This window comes from Drosophila kikkawai, chromosome 3L (genome assembly GCF_030179895.1).
Source record: "Drosophila kikkawai strain 14028-0561.14 chromosome 3L, DkikHiC1v2, whole genome shotgun sequence".
NCBI classification, from domain to species: domain Eukaryota; kingdom Metazoa; phylum Arthropoda; class Insecta; order Diptera; family Drosophilidae; genus Drosophila; species Drosophila kikkawai.
Window position 1 is genome coordinate 32,927,894 of NC_091730.1, and position 20,810 is coordinate 32,948,703.

General features: G+C 51.4%; 1 protein-coding gene across 1 annotated transcript in view; it reads left to right on the forward strand.

Moving 5' to 3' along the window:
* Positions 1-20,810, forward strand: part of LOC108081262 (aminopeptidase N) — a 791,205-nt gene extending 770,395 nt beyond the window's left edge. Inside the window, exon 13 of the mRNA XM_041776406.2 lies at positions 20,497-20,810. Coding sequence (XP_041632340.2) covers positions 20,497-20,740 — 244 coding nt within the window. The 3' untranslated portion in view covers positions 20,741-20,810. The remainder of the gene's footprint in view (positions 1-20,496) is intronic.

Consider the following 20,810-nt stretch of genomic DNA (forward strand, 5'->3'; position numbering starts at 1 on the left):
ACCGCCGCTAGGCATTGCTTCGCGCGATATGCAGGCCGCCTACTCCGCTCGCGTCCTTCTCTCGTTCTCCATGGTCCTCAAGGTCTTCAAGACGCTTGCCACGAACATGGCTGTCGCGTCCCAGGTCACCTGGCTGACCAGCATGGTGGATACCAGGTTGTCCACTGAGATGGCCGTACCCACGACCTCCTCCAGCGCCTGCCGCTCATGGTGGAAACGATGGCAATCGAAGAGTACGTGGTGCGCATTTTCTTCCACCCCGGTCCCGCATTCTGGGCAGTGATCCTTGGTGTCGTGACCGAAACGCTTCAGGTAGCTTCTGAAGCATCCGTGACCACTAAGAGCCTGTGTCAGGTAGAAGTCGACTTCTCCGTGCTTCCGACTTATCCAGGTTTTGATGTCTGGAATCAGGCGGTGGGTCCAGCGGCCTTTGGTGGATCTGTCCCACCTGTCCTGCCACCTGACAACGCTTCTGCGTCTGGCACTCCTCCTGGCCTCGCGCCTTGCCGTTGGATTGTCCGGCACGCTATGGAGGCGGGCTTCCTGGGCTTCCTGCACTAGATCGCCTAGCGGCACCAGCCCCGCAATGACCAGGGCCGCTTCGTCGGAGACGGTCCTGAAGGCTCACGCTACTCTCAGTGCGCTCAAGCGGTAGGTTCCTTCCGCGCCCCTCACGTAGCTTTTGACCTTCGCTGCCTCTGCCCATACTGGGGCTGCGTAGAGAAGTTGCGAAGTTATCACAATCGTGAGGAGCTTCCTCCTGCACTGCTTAGGGCCTCTGGTATTTAGCAGGATTCGGGAGAGAGATCTTGCTGCTTCGCTGGCCTTTTTGTGGATATACTCCAGATGCTCTCTGAAGCAGAGGCGTGTATCCAAGATGACGCCCAAGTATCTTATCGCGCGCTGCGTGATAATTGGGAGGCCGCCTACCCGTATCTCGGCCGTCTCCACGCGCTTCCTGCTGGAAATCAATACTGCTTCCGACTTATGCGAGGCAAGTTCTAGGCCGGCGACTGCCAGCCAGGACTCGACCGCTCTGATCGACCCAGGACGGAGCCCTGCGGGACTCCGGCTGAGACCTCATGCGTTCTGGAGCCCGAGGAGGTATCCAGGATGAGCGTCCTTTCGCTGAAATAGCTGCGGATGATCCTCAGTAGGTAACCGGGGATGTTGAAGGCTTCCAGGGCCTCCAGTGTCCGCCTCCAATCCGCAGAATTAAAAGCGTTTCGGATGTCCACTAGGCAGTACTCTTTGGCGCCATTTTTCCATCTTGTGCCTGCGATGGCATTCGCGGCCAAGTTGGTGACCATTTCGATGGCGTCCAGAGTCGATTTCCGTTTCCGAAAACCGAACTGTTTTGACGAGAGTCCGCCCGCGCGCTCTATTGCGGCCTCCAGCCTCGCAACAATCACCTTCTCGAAGACTTTCCCGATCGTGTCCAGCAGACAGATGGGTCTGTACGACGACGCCTCTCCCGCGGGCTTCCCCGGCTTCGGCAGAAGAAGGAGCTTCTGTCGCTTCCATCGCTCTGGGAACGTACCTTCCGCCAGGCACTTGTTAAAGATCTCGACGATCATCTTGGGATGCAGGGAGAGCAACATTTTGGTCGCCCTGTTAGGGATCGAGTCGGGACCCGGTGCCTTCTTGTTGTTTAGGGACCTCGCGGACACAATAATTTCCTGCTCCGAGACCGGGCAAATCTCCAAGGACTCGCTGCTCACTGGGTAGTGCAGCGGATGACCAACTGGAAAAAGCACCCGAACTATGCCTTCCAGGGCCTCCGGGTCCGATGGTGCTTTGCTGCCGGCGTTCACCCGCTTCACCACCTTTTTGTATGCCCCGCCCCATGGGTCATCCTCGACGTCATCGCAGAGCTTAAGGAAGCACTCTCTTTTGCTGGTCCTTATCGCGTTCTTCAGGGCAGCCCTTGCGATCTTATACGCTCCCTACGGGCTGGAAGATTCGGGGAGCCGCGCGTTCTCTGGGCTTGCCTTCTAGCTCGGAGGCAAGATGAGCGTAGGGTAGCTATGTCGTCGTTCCACCAGTAGACAGGTTTGTGGTGCCTTCGGAACGTTTTCCGTTGCCGCATGCTTGCGTCACATGCACGCTCGACCGCTACCGCCAGCTTGAACGCAGCGACATTGGCACTGTCCGCTTCATCGGTGGCTAGGCCCGCTAGGGCACTCGAGAACGCTCGGGCGTTGAACGTGTCCTGCCGGTACGCCTTGTTTGCGCTAGGCGGAACCGATCTGCGGGGTGAGTTCTCGCTGAGGGAAACGAGGATGGCCTCGTGGTCGCTGGCTGTGTAAATTTCGCTTATTCTCCACCAGGCTAGTGCGCTGCTAGCGTATGTAAGGTCAATTATGGACCCTGCTCCCGCCCTATTAAAGGTTTGCTGGGTACCTTCGTTGAGCAGAGCGATGTCCAGGGAAGCGAAGGCCTCCAGAATGGTGCGGCATCGGGCGTTGGTTGAGGGCGACCCCCAGTCCTGTGCCCATGCGTTGAAGTCGCCGCCCACTATTGAGTTGCTTCGTCCCCGGATGTCGTCGCTGAGCGCGTCAATGATGCTGCTAAACGCCTCCAGGGTGAGGCTCGGAGCCAGATAGCAGCTATACACCCACACCCCTCCAGCTCTACCACGAACAAAACCATCCGCAGATCTGAAGTCGGACAAGTGGGTGTGTTCCCGTCCACACATCCATAGCGCAGCCTTGCCGGATTGGTCCGTGGCCCAGCCGTGTGTGCTAGGAGCCTTGTATGGCTCGCTGAGCACCGCCACCTCCACGTCCAGGTCGCGCATCAGCAGGTCCTGCGCGGCCCTGCAATGATTCAGGTTCAGCTGAATCAATTGCAAGACTCATTACGGGGGCCGGCTCCACTGCTGCTCGAGCTCCTTGACGCGCAACTTTTGCTGTCTGCCTGGTGCCTCGTCTCCTTCTTACCGGAAGCAGCGCAGATAAAGCATTTTGGCTCGTTAGAGCACTTTGCAGCTTTATGGCCCTTTTCCCCGCATCTTATGCAGCACCCACTCCGGTCAGTCGCACTTTTGCAGTTGGATGCCAGGTGACCTGCCTCGAGGCACCGATAGCATCTTGGAGGGCCCGTCCTTTTCCTGATCGAGCATGAGGACCAACCTATGCTCAGTTTTCCTCTCTTCAGCACCGCCTTAGCCAGGGAGCATGGAAGGCTTATTACAGCCGTCTGGGACTCGGCATAACCCGGGCGAATGCTTCGCACCTTGACCTTTGCCTTATTGTATTGCTCGGCGATCGCAGCCACTAGCTCGGGCTTCTTAGTTAGGGCGTCTAACTCTCGGATCTCGAGTACTGCCACCTTCGAGTCCTCCGACATGGCTCGCACCTCCGCCGAGTCGCCGCGCACCTGCGCTATGCACGTACGCATGGACTCTGCACTCTCAGCACTCTCCTTCGCCATCTCCAGCAAGAGGTTGCCGTTTGTGGTTCTTCTCACCTTCTTTACGCAGCTTCCCAGGCCGGAAAGCTGGCTGTCTCCGCTTCGGGTGACCATGGCCAGGATTTCGCTATACGTCTTCCCTTTCGCAGCTATGATGACTGCGTCCGGCCGGGATCGAGGAGGAGCATCGTTTTTCTTGCGCCTCTTTTTCCTCGTAAATGTTCTCCAGGCGCTCCCTTCCGATTCGGTGCCTCCAGTAACCGGGCCTATGGGCAGGGGTGGGTTCGGGGCCCTGTGTTTGGCCGCGTTGGCCATGGGAGACCGGCTGGTGGAGTTTTTGTCCGAACTAATGGCTCCAGACGGCATGGCAGCGCGCCGCTGTTGCTTCGCGCTCGCGTTCGCTGCCCTTAATTGCAGTTCCTCTGCTTTGGGCGGAGCGCGCTGGGCCTCCGTTTGCGATGCTCCATCTTTGCACCAGACTTTGGGGGTCTGTTGCTCGGCGTCCCGTCTCTGGGTGCCCTCTGCGATGCTCCCACCACTGCATTTGTGGCACGTAGCTTCGGGCTCTGGGCGATCCGTTTCCTCTGTCTCCCTGGCGGAGTTAAGCCACTCGCCTATGTTGGCTTGCAGGTCTTTCACCCTCGCTAGCCTGGTCTTCATTGCCAGGGTTATGTGCCGGACCTGCTTGACGTTGATATCGTCGAGGACATCGTCCAGAATCTTGCCCAATTCCGCAATGTTTTCCAGGCACTGGGATGCCCTGCATCTCTTCGGCGGCGTGACTCGCTGAGAGCCTGGGCTGGCGGCGTCCCGTGACCTTTTTGGGGTTGGGGAAGCAGCAATTCCGCTGCCCGACGGAGCCTTGCTCGCAGGGAGGGTCGGGGATCTTACAGTCCTGCTACTCCTCCTGAATGCCATGGGACCGTCTTTCATGTTTTTTTGGCTTTCTGCCAGGTAGAATTAGCTGCCGGCCATTATGGCTCAGACGCAGACCAGGCAGCCGCCCAATATGGGTCAGACGCTGCCTGGGTTTGGGATTGGGAGCAGCTGGTGTCTGCTGCCATGTTTGGTCTTCTGCCGGCCACTGTGGCGCTGACGCAGATCACGTAGCCGCCTATTATGGGACAGACGCTACGTGGAGGAGTGTGGAGGGAAGGCGTGTGCACTTTTGGGGTCCCTCATGGGTCAGGGGTTTCCCCAAGACTTGACAGGTGGGGGTTATACCGCCCCTGCTCGGTCGCCAGAGCCCCGATTTTTTAAGTTGGGCCGCAGGGCGGAGGGGTTGGCTGTTGGTCAGCTCCTTAACCTTTTCCACCATTTAGTCCCCTGTGCTTGCCTTGGGCACGGGTTTCGTGCCGATCCCACATCCTCGAACCAAGGATCAGGGGCAGCAGCCCTAAAAGGTATGCTACCTCCTCGATTGGAGTGAGACGTGTACGTGCTGCAGCAAGCAGCTAACGTCAGCATCAACGGATGGCTCTGCAGCGCCACCTGCAGGTCAGATCCGCTCAGCGCCACCTGGTGGCGGCGGGGAGTTGCCAGACCGGGGCGGAACCGAGTGCTTCATAACACTGGATCACAGCTGATCAAGCAATCAGCTGTAGTGACTGGCAATTAGCTGCGGGGGCAGCCACATTAACCGCGGGAGTAAATTTCACCGCAGGAGGCAACAACAATGTGGAAAGTAGGAAATGCTCTCACCGCTTTCCTCTCTCACCGTCGGCCCAAATCTCTGGATTGGAAGATCGGATTCTCCTGGTCCTCCGTGGTCACCCGAGGCTGGACGTGCTCCAGGTAACTTCCTTCGACTGGCCTGCAACACTTTTCGCGTGAGTGCATGCCGCAACCCACTCACAACGCGGGTTCCGCGGGAGCGCCTCCGCGGCGCAGCCGTACTCGGCAACTTCACACACACTCCCCTCCGGGTGATGTGTGTGTGAGTGTTTTTTTTTTTTTTTTGTATTCAAATAAATATTTATTCCCTAATATAATAGATATAATAATAATAATAACAATAATGCTCCACAGTAAGACGAAGAATGGTGCGAGGGAATAAGAGCTCACACCGTGCGGTACCGCCGCCAGGCATTGCTTCGCGGGCGCGGAGGCCCCTACTCCGGCCGCTCCTTCCGCCTTCTCTCCAGAGTCCTGAGGGTCTTCATGACGTGGGCGGCAAATGCGTCTGCCGCTTCCCACGCTTTTGGGTCCCCGAGCATCGTCGGCACCAATGTTTCGGCGGTAATCGGTGATCCCGCTGCTACCTCCAGTTCATGTCTCTCGAGGCCGAACCTGCGGCACTCGAAGAGAACGTGATGCGCGTCCTCCAAAATGCCAGTGCCGCACTCCGGGCACCAGTCTTCCGTCTCATGGCCAAAGCGCTTCAAGTATTGGCGGAAGCATCCGTGGCCGCTAAGCACCTGGCTAAGGAAAAAGCTCACCTGCCCATGCGCCCTCTCCACCCATCGCGCTAGGTCTGGGATGAGCCTGTGCGTCCAACGGCCCTTCGAAGAGGAGACCCATCGGGCTTGCCAATTCACCATGCTCGTTCTTCTGGCTGCAAGCTTCACCTCGGCTCTGGACAGCGGTGACCGCCTGTCCTGTAGGGATTCGGAGATCTCCTTCCTCTCCCGGATGAGTTCCGTCAGTGGGACTTGCCCTGCGATAACAAGAGCCGCGTCCTCAGAGATTGTGCGGAACGCGCATGCGATCCTGATGGCACACAAGCGGTAGGTCGCCTCCACTCCTCGCATGTAGCTTTTGACAGCTGCAGCTTTGGCCCATACAGGTGCCGCGTACAAGATCTGCGCGGTCACAACTGACGATAGCAGTTTCCTCGAACATTGCTTCGGCCCTCTCGTATTCGGCAGCATTCTGGAGAGCGCTCCTACCGTCCCACTTGCCTTTTTGTGGACGTACTCCAGGTGCTCCTTAAAGGATAGTCGAGTGTCGATGAGGACGCCCAGGTATTTTATCGCCCGCTGCGACCGGATCCTCGTCCCTCCAGAGTGTGTGAGTGTTTTTGTATTCGATATATGTTTATTACACTTACAATAGACCTACACTACATATACACATAGTTGGCTTTACAGTTACAGAAGAATTTGAATCGGACGCCCAGCGGTACCGCCGCCTGGCATTGCTTCGTGGGCGCTGTGACCCCTACTCCGTCTGCTCCTTTCGCCTTCGCTCCTGCTCCCTGAGAGACTTCATGACATCCGCGGCGAATGTCGCTGCAGCCTCCCACACACACTGGTCTGCCAACATCAACGGCACCAGTGTCTCTGGCAAGATACTGGACCCTGCTACCGCCTCCAACTTCTGACGCTCGTGGTCAAACCGGTGGCACTCGAACAGCACGTGCCGCGCGTCCTCGACGACGCCGGAGCCGCACACTGGGCACCAGTCCTCCGTCTCGTGGCCGAATCGCTTAAGGTAACTGCGGAAGCAGCCATGACCGCTGATCACCTGGGTGAGGTAGAAGTCTACCTGCCCATGCGACCTCTCTACCCAGCTCGTAAGGTTGGGGATGAGCGTGTGCGTCCAGCGTCCTGTTTGCGACGAGTCCCAGCGATTTTGCCAGTTCTCGAGGCTTCTCCTTCTGGCGGTAATCTTCGACTCTGCTCTAGTCTGCTGGGTTGCTTCCCTGATCTGCGCGGCTGCGTAGATATCCGCCCTCTCCCGAACGAGCTGCGTCAACGGGACTTGTCCGGCGATGACCAGCGCCGCGTCTTCCGAAATGGTTCGGAAGGCGCACGCGATCCTGACGGCGCACAGCCTATAGGTTGCCTCCACCCCTCGCACGTAGCTTTTTACCTTAACTGCTTCCGCCCACACTGGCGCTGCATACAGCATCTGCGACGTCACAACCGTCGTGAGCAGCTTCCGGGTTGCTTGCTTCGGCCCTGTAGTGTTTAGCAGCATCCTGGATAGAGCTCCCGCGGTTCCGCTGGCCTTCTTGTGCACAAAGTCCAGGTGCTCCTTGAAGCACAGGCGCGTGTCCAGGAGAACGCCAAGGTACCGGATTGCCCGCTGGGACCGTATTGTGGTTCCACCGACCCTCACGCTAGCTGTCTCCACCGCTTTTCGACTTGAGACAAGCACCGCCTCCGTCTTGTGGGCCGCCAGCTGCAGCCCTGCGTTCGCTAGCCACGACTCTACAGCCTGCACCGCTGCGTCAGCGTGAGCCTCCACCGTAGCTAGCTCCTTGGCTACCACCACTATGGCGACGTCATCGGCAAAACCAACCAGGCTGGTGCCCTCTGGCATTGGGAGTCTCAGCACTCCATCGTACATGGCGTTCCAGAGCAGGGGTCTCAAAACGGAGCCCTGCGGGACTCCGGCTGAGACTTTGTATGCTCTGGAACCTTGGCATGTGTCCGTCGTGAGCACTCTGTTGCTAAAGTAGCTTAGCGCTATATTGAGCAGGTAGCTTGGGATGTTAAACATCCTCAGGGACTCCAGTGTCCGCCCCCAATCAGCCGTATTGAACGCGTTCCTAATGTCCAGAGTTACCACAAGACAGTAGGATTTCGTTCCTCCTCTCCACCTGGAACCAGCGATGGCTTCCCTAGCTGTCTCGACCACCTTCATGATGGCATCCATGGTCGACCTTCCCTTCCTGAAGCCGTATTGCTCAGTGGATAGGCCGCCCGCTGCTTCGATGGCTTCTGTCATCCTGGTTGCGATCACCCTCTCGAAGACTTTGCCTACTATGTCCAGCAGGCAGATTGGCCTGTAGGAGGAAGCCTCTCCTGGTGGCTTGCCTGGCTTGGCCAGCAATAACAGCCGTTGCCGTTTCCACCTTACAGGGAACGTACCTTCCTGGAGGCATTTGTTGAAAAGCCCGGCCACCTGCTCCGGCAGCAACGCTAGAGCCAGCTTTGTCGCTCTGCTAGGAATCCCGTCGGGTCCCGGCGCCTTCTTGGGTTTTATGTTTCTGCCGGCCTGCAGTACCTCGGCTTCCGTGACGCTGCGGAACTCTCCTGGCTCAGCACTTGGGAAGCTTCCGACAGGCTGACCATCTGGAAATAGGGCTTTGACGATCCCCTCCAGTGCCTCCGGGTCGGATGGGGCGTTTCCCCCCGCGTTGAGCTTCTTCACCGTCATCTTGTACGCGCCTCCCCATGGATCATCCTCGGCGGCATCGCACAGCTTCAGGAAGCTTTCCCGCTTGCTGTCTCTAATAGCGATCTTCAGCGCCTTTCTCGCCGCTTTATATCGCTCGCTACGTTCCACAAGGAGCGGGCTGCTTCTTGCTCGCTGAAGCAGTCTTCTGGAGCGGTGACAGATGCGGCGTAGCTCAGCGATCTCCTCGCTCCACCAGAAAACCGGGCGGTGGTTTCCTCGAAATGGCCTCCTCTGGAGCATGCTCTGGTCACAGGCGTTTTCCAAGGCGTCAGCCAGCTTGTTTGCCATCCCGTTAGCTCCGTCCGCATCGTCCACTGAGAATCCCTCAAGGGCGCTTACAAAGGCCCGAGGTCTGAAGGTGTCCTGCCGGAACGCCCTTCTTGGTAGAGGTGGGGGGCCACTGGGTCGGCCGCCCAACCCTAGCGTGCACTCGATGGCCTCATGATCGCTGGCAGTGTAGACTTCCCCGATCCTCCAACAGGCGTGGCGGGCCAGCGCACTGCTAGCGAAAGTGAGATCGATGACAGATCCCGCGCCTGCCCTGCTGAAGGTCTGCCGGGAGCCTTCATTCAAGAGGACGACGTCCAGCGAGGCAAAGGTTTCCAGCACCGCGCGGCCTCTTGCGTTTGTCCGAGAAGATCCCCATTCGGTAGCCCAGGCGTTGAAGTCGCCACCGACCACCGCGTTGCTACGTCCCCGGAGGTCGATGCTCAACTCATCCAGGATCCGACCGAAGGACTCCAGCGATAGGCTGGGCGCCAGGTAGCAGCTGTATAGCCACGTACCGCCAACATTTGCTCTGACAAAGCCGTCAGTCGCCTTGATGTCGCTCATCTGCTGCGCACCCGCTCCGCTTAGCCATAGGGCCGCTTTGCCAGTACGGTCCGTGGCCCAGTCTCGGCTGCTTCCTATCCTGTATGGCTCGCTGAGGATAGCTACCTCTGAGCCGCGTTCGCGCACCGTCTGCGTCAGAAGATCCTGCGCGGCCCTGCAGTGGTTCAGGTTTAACTGGATTAGCTGCATGTGGTTGGTTTATTCCCTTTCCCTCCGCCAGCAGCTGGACAGCCGCTGCCGCCAGCCTGGTGCGTTGTGTCCTTACTACCGGCCGCCTTGCAAAGGAAACAAGAGGGCTCGTTGGCGCATACGGCTGCTTTGTGGCCCGACTCTCCACATTTGATGCAGCAGGCGCTCCTATCCACCGGGTTAAAAGAGTGTGTGAGTGTGTGTGCTTAGTTCTAGTCTTAATTTTAGGTATGATATGTACATAAGTAGTTCTAAGCTTAAATTGTAGGGTATTATTTACATATTTATATTGTGGCGACCACAGTATTTTTCCCATTAAAATTCTTTCCGTGTTCTCAGATATATTTTATCTCTCCTGTTGATTCCGAACTTTCCAACTTAACGTTTTTCTCAATGCATTCGAAAATTCCTCTCAGTGTATTCTCGAAACTTGCGACAAAATTTCTCCCAGAAGTTTTCTCAGTGTATTTTCCCTTGACAGAATTTTTCCCAGTGGTGGAGAATAAAATAATCTAGTGGTTCTTTAGGCCACGATGGTTGGAATTTTCCCCAAAATTTCCTCAACAAGTCCCTGCTTCGGGCGCCAATCTGTAAGGTTGCGTTTTGCTGGGGTCGGCGTCTCAGTCCGCCCAGAGTCCTCATCAGATAAAATTTTTATCTTTGAGACAGTTGAGGAGGGGGTATCATAATATTATATTTGGGAAAATTCTTACTCGGGTCACCGAGTCGCGTACCGGCGGCTATGCCGAGACGGACGCTTATGGAAAGAAAATCTATATGAATATGAAAATCTATAATGAATGTGTATGGCTACGCTCTGACACGATTGTAGCTAGCCCTGGTGGTACAAACTTAACACGTGTGCCCGGAATACTCACGGCCGGCACTGTCGCGACCAATCCTGCCCAGAAATCCTTCTACAAAAATGCCCGGAGTACTCACGGTCGGCATTAACGGAGGTAATACTGGTGGCCACAAATATTGTCACAGGCTCGGAATACGCGCCGACGGCACTGTCGCGGCTATTTCCGGCAAGCAACACCTACTACGAAAATGCCCGGAATACTCACAGACAGCAAAATCGGAGGTAATACTGCCAGACCTAACTAATGCGCAAATGCCCGGAGTACTCGCAGACGGCACAGTCGCGGCTAATTCTGGCAAGCGAAACCTACTACGAAAATGCTCGGAATACTCACAGACAGCAAATCGGAGGTAATACTTCCAGCCCTAACTAATGCGCAAATGCCCGGAATACTCGCAGACGGCACAGTCGCGGCTAATTCTGGCAAGCGAAACCTACTACGAAAATGCCCAGAATACTCACAGACAGCAAAATCGGAGGTAAAACTGCCAGCCCTAACTAATGCGCAAATGTCCGGAATACTCGCAGACGGCACAGTCGCGGCTAATTCTGGCAAGCGAAACCTACTACGAAAATGCCCGGAATACTCACAGACAGCAAATCGGAGGTAATACTGCCAGCCCTAACTAATGCGCAAATGCCCGGAATACTCACAGACGGCACAGTCGCGGCTATTTCTGGCAAGCAAAACCTACTACGAAAATGCCCGGAATACTCACAGACAGCAAAATCGGAGGTAATACTGCCAGCTCTAACTAATGCGCAAATGCCCGGAATACTCGCAGACGGCACAGTCGCGGCTAATTCTGGCAAGCGAAACCTACTACGAAATTGCCCGGAATACTCACAGACAGCAAAATCGGGGGTAATACTGGCAGCCCTGACTACTACGCAAATCCCCGGAATACTCGCAGACGGCACTGTCGCGGCTATTTCCGGCAAGCAACACCTACTACGAAAATGCCCGGAATACTCACAGACAACAAAATCGGAGGTATTACGGCCAGCCCGAACTACTGCGCAAATGCCCGGAATACTCACAGACGGCACTGTCGCGGCTAATTCTGTAGGGAAAACTACTGCGCATGTGCCCGGAATACTCGCAGACGGCACCGGCGCGGCTAATCCTGTCGAGAAAACTACTGCGCACATGCCCGGAATACTCACAGACGGCACGATCGGAGGCTTGATACTTGCACAAATAATTCTAACACTTTGATTTCGAGTTACTTTTCCTTTTATTTCTCTGAACTTTTCCTTTCTAATCCCTATCTGTTCCTGTCGCACTCTTTATGCTCACCCTGCTTGCCGAAGCCATTGTTTGATGTCTCGTTGGGTGCTTGATTCCACTTCCTGGCCACGCGTCGGTTGAATTTTGGACTTAGCTTATTTTTTCCGTCGCTTTCTCCACTTTGCAAAAACTCTGAACTTCTCTCGCCGCGTGCAAAAATCTAAGTCCCGGAAGTACGGTGACCTGACCGTAGTAGTCAACCCGTCGTATGGAGGTGAGCCCAGTACCCATGACCCTCAGGGTGCTGTAGCTTAACGTTCATAAGTATAAGGTCGCGTCGGCGGAACTCCTCATAGCCATGGAGCAAGTATCCGACCACATAGCTTTGGTCTAGTAGCCATAGATCGACTCAGGCAATGCCGGACTAAAGTCTACGTATTGCTTGCTCCATCCACCATCGTAAGGAGGAACAAACTTGCCGTACCTGTACGGAAGGCTCTATACGCTAACCTTATGTCTGATTACAGCTCTGATGACCTGACCGTGGTGATGCTAGAGAGCGGGAAAAAGCGCCTTTTGGTAGCTGTTATCTTTGGTGCTTTCCTCTCGAATCTTAGGTCGTCTACCACCAGATTCCACAGGAATCATCTCTCACCATGGAAGCGGTGCCCCAATCTGATTGTACCCGCAGGCAGCATAGAAAATTTTTTATCCACAAGTTGATAGCGGGGGACGAGTTGGTCGCTTCTAGGCGATCCATTATTGCGTCCGTGCTATACCGATTATGGTTGAATGCCCCGGATATGTCCACGAACACTCCAAGTGCATATTCCTTATTGTTTAGGGCTCTCACAATGGTGGCTACCAACGGATGTAGTGCCGTTTCCACTGATTTCCTCTTCGTGTGGGCGTGCTGGTTGGTCGACAGTTGTCTCCCTACATCGTTCTTGATGTATAAGTCTAGCAGCTTTTCCAGCGTTTTAGGTAGAACTGAGGTGAGGCTTATCGGTCTGCAATCCTTGGGGCTCACGTGGCTGCACTCTTCTGCTTTGGGCAGGAAGACAATTCGAGAGGTCCTCCATTGGATAGGGATATAACCCGTGCTCAAACAAGCTGTATATATTGCGTAGAGCAATGCCGTGATCACTTTCTTGGTCACCTGCACCATGGCTGGGTATATTCCATCTAGTCCTAGTGGTTTTATCCTCGCAAAGGAGTCCATAGCCCTGTGGATTCTACTAGAGGATATCAGATCTTTTGGGAGATGCTCTTCTCCAGTTGCTTGGTCCTGGTGCTATGCATCCTGGGAAATGCGCATGCATTAGTGCTGTTAGAGCCTCTTCGCTGCCCTCAGTCCACTGTCCGTCGTCGCGTTTGAGCTGACTCTGTATGGTTGACTGCTTCGATAGCAGCTTCCGGAGTCTAGCCGTTTCCGGGGCAGTCTCTATATTGGAGCAGAAGTTTCTCCATGAGTTTCTCTGCGCCTTGCGTATTTCCTTCTTGTAGTCCCTAAGTAGGACTTTGTATTCCTCATTGATGATGTCATCTTTCGCCTGCTTGGCGATTTTTAAAAATTCTTTACGTTTGTTGCGTCGGAGTGAAAGGTCCTTATTCCACCAGGGTGGCCTGGTCCTCTTTCTCGTCTCCGATATAGGGCATGATGCGTGGTACGCATCCAGCAGTTCTTTGGAGAGGGTCTCTAGGGACTTTTCTATGTCTTCCGCGGATTCTGCTATGCCCGGAGAGATCGCGAGCCGTGTCACGATAGTCTCCTTGAACTTTCCCCAGTTAGTATTCCGGGGGTTCCTGAAGACTGATTGTTTTGGAGAGTGTTCGAATGCGTATTGGATGTACTTATGATCTGAGAAGGATGGTCTCTTAAGGACTCTCCATTCTGATACCAAAGTACCTTGTCCCCTTACAAGAGTAAGATCTAGCACGTTTCAGGAGGTGGGATCTACATAGGTGTGTTCCTCCCCACGTTTGCTATTCTCAGGTTGGTTGAGAGTATAAAGTCTAAGAGGGACTCACCTCTGTCGTTTATGTCGGGGCTCCCCCATACGCAGTGGTGCGCGTTGGCGTCTGCACCCACGAGCAGTTGCTGGTCCTTCGGGCTGGCTTCTACCAAACTCATGAGTTCTTCTGGTGGGGTCGTTCCGTCGTGTGCCATGTAGCAGGAAGCTACCAAAAGGCGCTTTTTCCCGCTCTCTAGCATCACCACGGTCAGGTCATCAGAGCTGTAGTGAGACATAAAGTTAGCGTGTAGACCCTTCCGTACAAGTACGGCGGTTCTATTCCTGCTTACCGTTGGTGGATGGAGAAAATGGTAATTTGCGGACTTCAGTCCGGCGATGGCATTGCCTGAGGCGATCCATGGCTCCTGGACCAAAGCTATGTCGGCAGATCCTTGCTCCATGGCTATGAGGAGTTCCGCCGACGCGACCTTATGGAGGTTGAGCTGCAGTACCCTGAGTGTCATGGGTACTGGGCTCACCTCCATACGACGGGTTGACTACTACGGTCAGGACATCGTCCTCTCCTTCGTCGGACTTATCCAGCGTCATTTCCCGGTCGGCATCCACGATGGTTTCCAGACCTAGGTCCTTCTCCACCACATCTGCTTTCAGGTTGTGAGCATCCTTATCCACGGGGTGCCGCTTTTTGAGGCGCAGGTATACGCTACCCATGCCCCTCGCCATCTTCCCGTATCTGGGATAAAAGATGTCCTCTGCCTCCTTGTTTATCTGGAGGACTGCACTTTGCCTCCCCTCCGTGGGTAATGCGGCCGCTACGTGCAGAACCTTCCAGTCCGCGGTTGGGATATCCGGATTCTGACGCTGCAGCAGCTTCAGCGCCCGGTCCGCTTGGATGGCGATGGGGAGGAGTACCTTCGCTTTTGGAGTGGATGGGATTAGCTCCCGGTCCACCACCTCTAGCTTGCCTCCCTCCCACAGCGCCTCAAACTGGAAGACCGCTTGCGTCAGCCACTTTCTCATCGGGTCCATGCACTTTAGGATTTTGACCCCATTTAGCCACCCAGCGCCATCGAAGGTGGGTATGGGAGCTTCGGGATCATCCTTCATCCGTGCGTACAATTACTCAACGAGCCGCGCATGCACCATCTTCCACTGCGCCGCTGTCATTTTGCCGGCTTCATCGCTTCTGTCAATGAGGGCCACGATAAAGTGTCGTTTGGTCACCTTACTGACTTTTGCGGTTTTTGGGCTTTTTCGCCATTTGGGGAGGGCCTGCCTCCTTAGGCCGCCTTTGTTGGCAAGCGTCTCCTCCACCTTGTTGGCGAATCCTCCAGTCGATCTCATGTGGGGGAGTTTGGCGAAGTGAAGCCTCCCCTCAGCGATTTTCTCTTCAGCCCAGGTTAGCTTTGCCTTCTCCTCTGGGGAGATCCTGGATACGGAGGGCAGCCTTGTACAGCGCCGTAGCCTTCATTCCCTCTCTTGACCGCTTGGGGCCGTCCCTGCGCTGGGAGCTGGTGCCTGGTTTCGGTGAGTGAAGAAGGCTTTCTTCCATCTCTTTGGAGAGCTGCACGCTCTCAAGGTCCGAGTCTTAATCGACTATGACAAGTGAGCGGCTCAACTTCCCCTGCGTAGTTTTTTTCAGCAGTAGCGTTGCAACTGACATGACATGCTCCCGTCACATCAGAGGTGTACCCGCTGGCGACACGCAGAGAAGATCGTATTTTCCTCCGTTTACGGATAAGGAAGTTTTTTGCGTTCACGCTCTGCCAGAGTTATTTGGTGGTAGCCCGACTTCAAATCGAGGGTTGTGAAGTATTTGGCTTTGCCTGAATTCCCTAGTATCATAGAGATGTTCGGCATGGGATAGCGATCAGGTATCGTCCTCTCGTTCAATTTGCGAAATTTACGAGCGGTTGCCCGCTTCGTCAGTGCCCTTTTTGTCTACTACCCATATTGGGTTATTGTAGGGGGACTTTGGCTTTTGTATTATGGCATTTTTTAGCAACTCTTGGATTTCGCTATTGACAAAAGCCACTGGCCCCATTGGGTACGGGTAAAGCTTGGCATAAATGGGCTCATCACTAACCGACTTAATGGTAGCTGCCACCGACGTGTTGTAATGTAGGGCCTCGTTGGGGTCTGCAAAGCCTTTTATTCGTTCGCCAAGCATTTTGATAAAGGCTTCTCTAGCTAGAGGCGGCGCGTCCGAACAATCAATGTTTGTAAAATTGATGGCGCGATTGGAATTCTAACTTTTCTACTTCGGAGCCCTATTTGAGGTGACCGGAAGCTAGACAAAGCGATGCCCTGCCTGTTTTAACAGGTCTAGGTCAATTATGGCATCGAAGAAGGACAAATCTGGTAATATGAAGAACGTGGTCTTCAAGTTGAATGGAAGACAAAGCACTTCTAAGTGATGGTGGTGACGCCATTAACTGCGCTTGAGGCCCAAAATAAATGCACGGAGCGCGTCATCCCGGAATTGTTCGCATAAAATTCTTGCAGCCGATGCTTCGTACGACATGGTAGTTTTATTTGTGAGCAAGTTGAGCCTTTTCTCAACCTCGTCATAGTACTGTAGGAGTGTGAGCCTTCCCTGCCTGAGGGTGCCCATCTCCTGCTCGATGACATGAATCTGGCGTTTGTCACTGTATGTGAAATGGTGACGATCTATGATCGCATCAAAATTCAATATAGTGCCAATTGAGGATAGCACTGCATCGGCAGGGCCTCTTATTTTACTTACTCCTAATTATTACAACCGCCTGGTAGTGGAGTGAGCTATTTACGTAACTTCTAAATATAAAATATTCGGCTACTGCCGCTTGCCGCCAAGAGACATATGTCTCTTGTGCCCCCGTAAATTTGGGCAGGAATTTAACGGCGTCCAGGGGCTTGTTACATTGAACATCGCCTGTGATATCAATTGGTTTATACACTTCGATTTAAGGAGCTGCCTGAATTACAGCTTTAAGCTGTTCTGGGTCCATAATTTCTACTGAAGGCGGGTTAGCGGGTGCCCGTATTGGGGCGGAAGTACTCGGGGGCCCTTCACTATCAGCTGTTGGCATGGCAAGGGGTATGCGGGGACGGAGCCGCCGCCTTAGTAAAGAAATGCCCGCTCAAGCTATTTTGCCCATGGAGGCAGTTGAAATGGCAAGGGGTATGCGAGGACGGACCCGCCGCCTTAGCAACGATGTATGTGAGCTCGTCGAACCGAGCTGCCGCCTTGTCAAGCACTGGCAAGGTGAGGAGTACGCGGGTCTGAGCCTCCGCTACGATAAACCAAGAAGTGAAGAACAACAAATTGCCATGCAAATGTATATGCGGCGGTATCGGATTCACAGCAGTGGAGTGGGGACAATAAAAAAGAAACTGGACTGCTAATATCAAGAATTTTTATTTGAGCAAAGCGACACAAAAACTGAATTAAATGTCCACAAAAAACAAAACAGTCAGACGGTGTTTATTTTATATTTATTTTTAAATAATTTATGCTCAATAAGAATTCTAATTTTATGTATTACGTAATAGGAGCCCCGGCTCAGATATTTAAACGTCACAATATATGTATTGTTTCACCAAAATATTTATTCGCACATAAAGAAATAAGAATCACCAAAATATTTATTTACTCAGAAAAAAACAACATGTAAACAACATGCAAAAAAATAGGGACCATTAATAATATATTTTAATAATATATAATTATTACGCAATTTAATTTCAATCAATTAATGAGAGATTAAGCATGATATTAATAAGCAGTATTAATAATGGAGCTGCAGATGCTTTCTTACAGTGTACGACGGCTGTCTGATAAATAACCGACCTCAACGTGAAGCTAGCGGCACATCTGAAAAAAAGTTTCTACTTTAAATTGTGCATACTATATTAGCTACTCGGCAAAATTTCAGAAATTTATCTTGCGCAATTATCTGTTAACAGTCGTTTTTGTGAGTCTATTTCGGTGATTTCCCCAAAATGAAAAAAAATTGAATATCGAACTGTAATTAAATTTTTATTTTTGAAAGGCAATACGCCTTCACAAATCAAAGATGAGTTGGACTCTGTGTATGGTGACTCTGCACCATCGTTTACCACCGTAAAATGTTGGGCAGCTGAATTTAAACGTGGTCGCAGGAGCTTGGAAGATGATGAACGTCCTGGGCGTCCAAAAACTGTAACCACTAACGATAACATCACTAAAGTTCATCAATTGGCACTATACGACCGCCGGATTAAAGTTAGGAAAATAGCTGAGATTATGAAGATGTCAAAAGAACGTGTTTGTCACATATTAAACCAAGATTTGGGCATGAGAAAGCTGTGCGCGCGTTGGGTGCCGCGTTTGCTTACGCTAGACCACAAACGTGCATTTCCAGCGTTCTGTTGGCTCAGTTTAGAGGCAATAAGACCGAGTTTTTGCGCCGATTAATAACTGTAGACGAAACTTGGATTCATCATTATACGCCCGAAACAAAAATCCAATCTAAACAGTGGATTGAAAAGGGGGAACCGGCCCCAAAAAAACCTAAAGCTGAGTATTCGGCTGGGAAAGTGATGGCGAGTGTTTTTTGGGACAGCCATGGAATTATTTTTATCGACTATCTTGAAAAGGGAAAACTATAACAGGAGCATACTACGTATCATTATTGGACAAGCTAATGGAAGAAATTTCGAAAAATCGGCCACATTTGCAAAAAAAGAAAGTCTTGTTCCACCAAGACAACGCACCATCTCACACCCCAACAGTCGCCATGGCGAAAATCCACGAATTGCGGTTCGAACTGCTTTACCATCCACCTTATTCACCGGATCTAGCACCAAGGGACTTTTTTTTGTTTCCTCAACTTAAAACTGCGCTCGGCGGCCAGCGATTTTCGTCAAATGAGGAGGCAAGCTCTTTCGTGAACTCGTATTTTGCAGACAAAGACGTCAAGTACTATTTGGAAGGGTTGCAGAGATGGGAGCATCGCTGGGCAAAGGGCGGCCGCTCGATATGTAAAATTAATTCTAAGACTGAAGCCAAATAAAGCGGACAGAGTCCAAGCACATATTAGTGAATTTACCCCGACGCCCCCGGGAGTGAACATTCATTCGGATCGCTATTTTTCTTGGTGCTTTGAGCAGAACTTGCTACGGAAGAGTTCCCCAGCCGAAGAGAAATCATAGCTGCCACGCAAATATGCTGTGTTTGCCGGCTATGCACGGTCATCCGGCCAGACGCTATGTCAGCATTTTGGCCGGATCGAGCTCGAACGATCGGTCATTGCCGTCGCCCGGTTAAGGGGGTTTCCTGAATTAGGAGGCAAAAAAAATCAATTTTTTTTTATTGCTTAAATCGATAGATAAACTATCTAAGAACATACCACAAAAATTTCAGAAGCCAATTCGAAGTATTTTCGAAGATACAGAGATGAAAGCAAAGGAGCGCCGAGCAGGTTTGCAGGCGCTTGGCGAACTTTGAGGCGTGTTTTCTCCACTTTCATTTTTACGATTCTTTCGAATTGGCGGGAAAGATAACAAAAAAACTTATTGACCGATTGAAACGAATAAAGGCTTATTCTCTTTAGAATTAAATTCTCTTCTAAATGAACTAAAATGGTTGTTGAAAACCGCTTTTTATATTTTTTACAGCACGTTAAAGTCAATATTGCATTTTTCGGGATAAAATATTGAATTTAACATGCTGTAAAAAATATAAAAAGTATATTTTTTACAGCATGTTTTGTGGTATATTCTTAGATAGTTTATCTATCGATTTAAGCAATAAAAAAATCGATTTTTTTTTGCCTCCTAATTCAGGAAACCCCCTTAACTTAGTTAACTTATATGTGTGTGTATTAGGTAGTGTGTCTGCTTGTAGCAAGCAAAGCAGCCAAAACAAAAATGTTATTTAAACTGAATAAAAAATATTTATAAACCCCAAAGAAGAGGGAATTTGGATGTTTAGTCTGAGTAAGTTGCTTGAAAAATCTTAACAAATAGATCGGAAATTGGGAGCGCCACTCTAGCTAAACTTTCGCCGGGTCAGTTACAAAACTAAGATTAAGCAAGCGCTCTAACAAAGATGGCTGAATGGGCTGATGTGGGAGTAATTAAATAGTTTCGACTGTTTAGGCTTTCAGCAACAGCAAAACCACAGACTGCGTCAGATTTTATCCGCACTAATTTAAAATGAATTAGATGACAAGAAATTTGAGTTTCTGAAATGATTTTTCTCTAACAAAGGGCAAATACCCCGAAAAGCGTGCATGATATAGGCTCTAGGAAATTATACGATAAGGTAGAAGGCGTTTTATATTAAAAAATGCACCCAGTAGACAAGTAGATATAGGAAAACACCAAGTGAATGGTCAAATTTGCACTGCCAAGAAAAAGAATGAAATCAGAGTTGCACTAGAAAACTATCGCCTAACTATAGCTAACAGAAGTGCATGAAATTTAGATGCTCAACGGATGCGCAACAAAATGTGAAATTGCGGAACGGCAAAACCTTATGGACCGGCCATCTGTTTAACGGATGGGGGATGCAGATGCAAGAAGAACCATCCGTTGTGCACCTAAATTTGCAGGCCTTCTGTTGGCGATAGTTTTTCGGTGCAACTCTGATTACTTCTTTTTAACAGTGAAAATTGAACCATTTACTACGAAAATGTGAACAAAGATGGCGAGGAGCAATTAAAATATGAAATTTGAAATGTGGTGGGAACACAAGTTTCACATCTGCGAAAAATCCCAATTGTTTTACACATATGCACTGAGTGGGAAGAACTATAAGAAACCAAATTGTATACAATAAAGCATATTAATTTCATTTCTTTATTTAAATTGTAAATATTTTTATATCGTTTAAGGTATCAAAACAACTCAAATTTTTGGAACAAACTCATAAGCTCTGCGACTGGAATGTTTTCTACTCAAGATGGTTACGAGATGGTTAAATCTTTTTACAACCAACATATTGGAGAATTCGGCACTGCTCAACACATAATTGAGAAGTCAATTCGAAACATTAAGGTGGAAGTTGTTTGGAGTGAGCAGAATTTGCCAATTATTGAAAAGTGGATAGAAAAATTTTTATCTAAACAGAATCAATAGATCTTAATTGAAAGCTTGTATGGTTGAATTAGATATGCGAAAATAAAAACATAATTTTATAAATAACTAA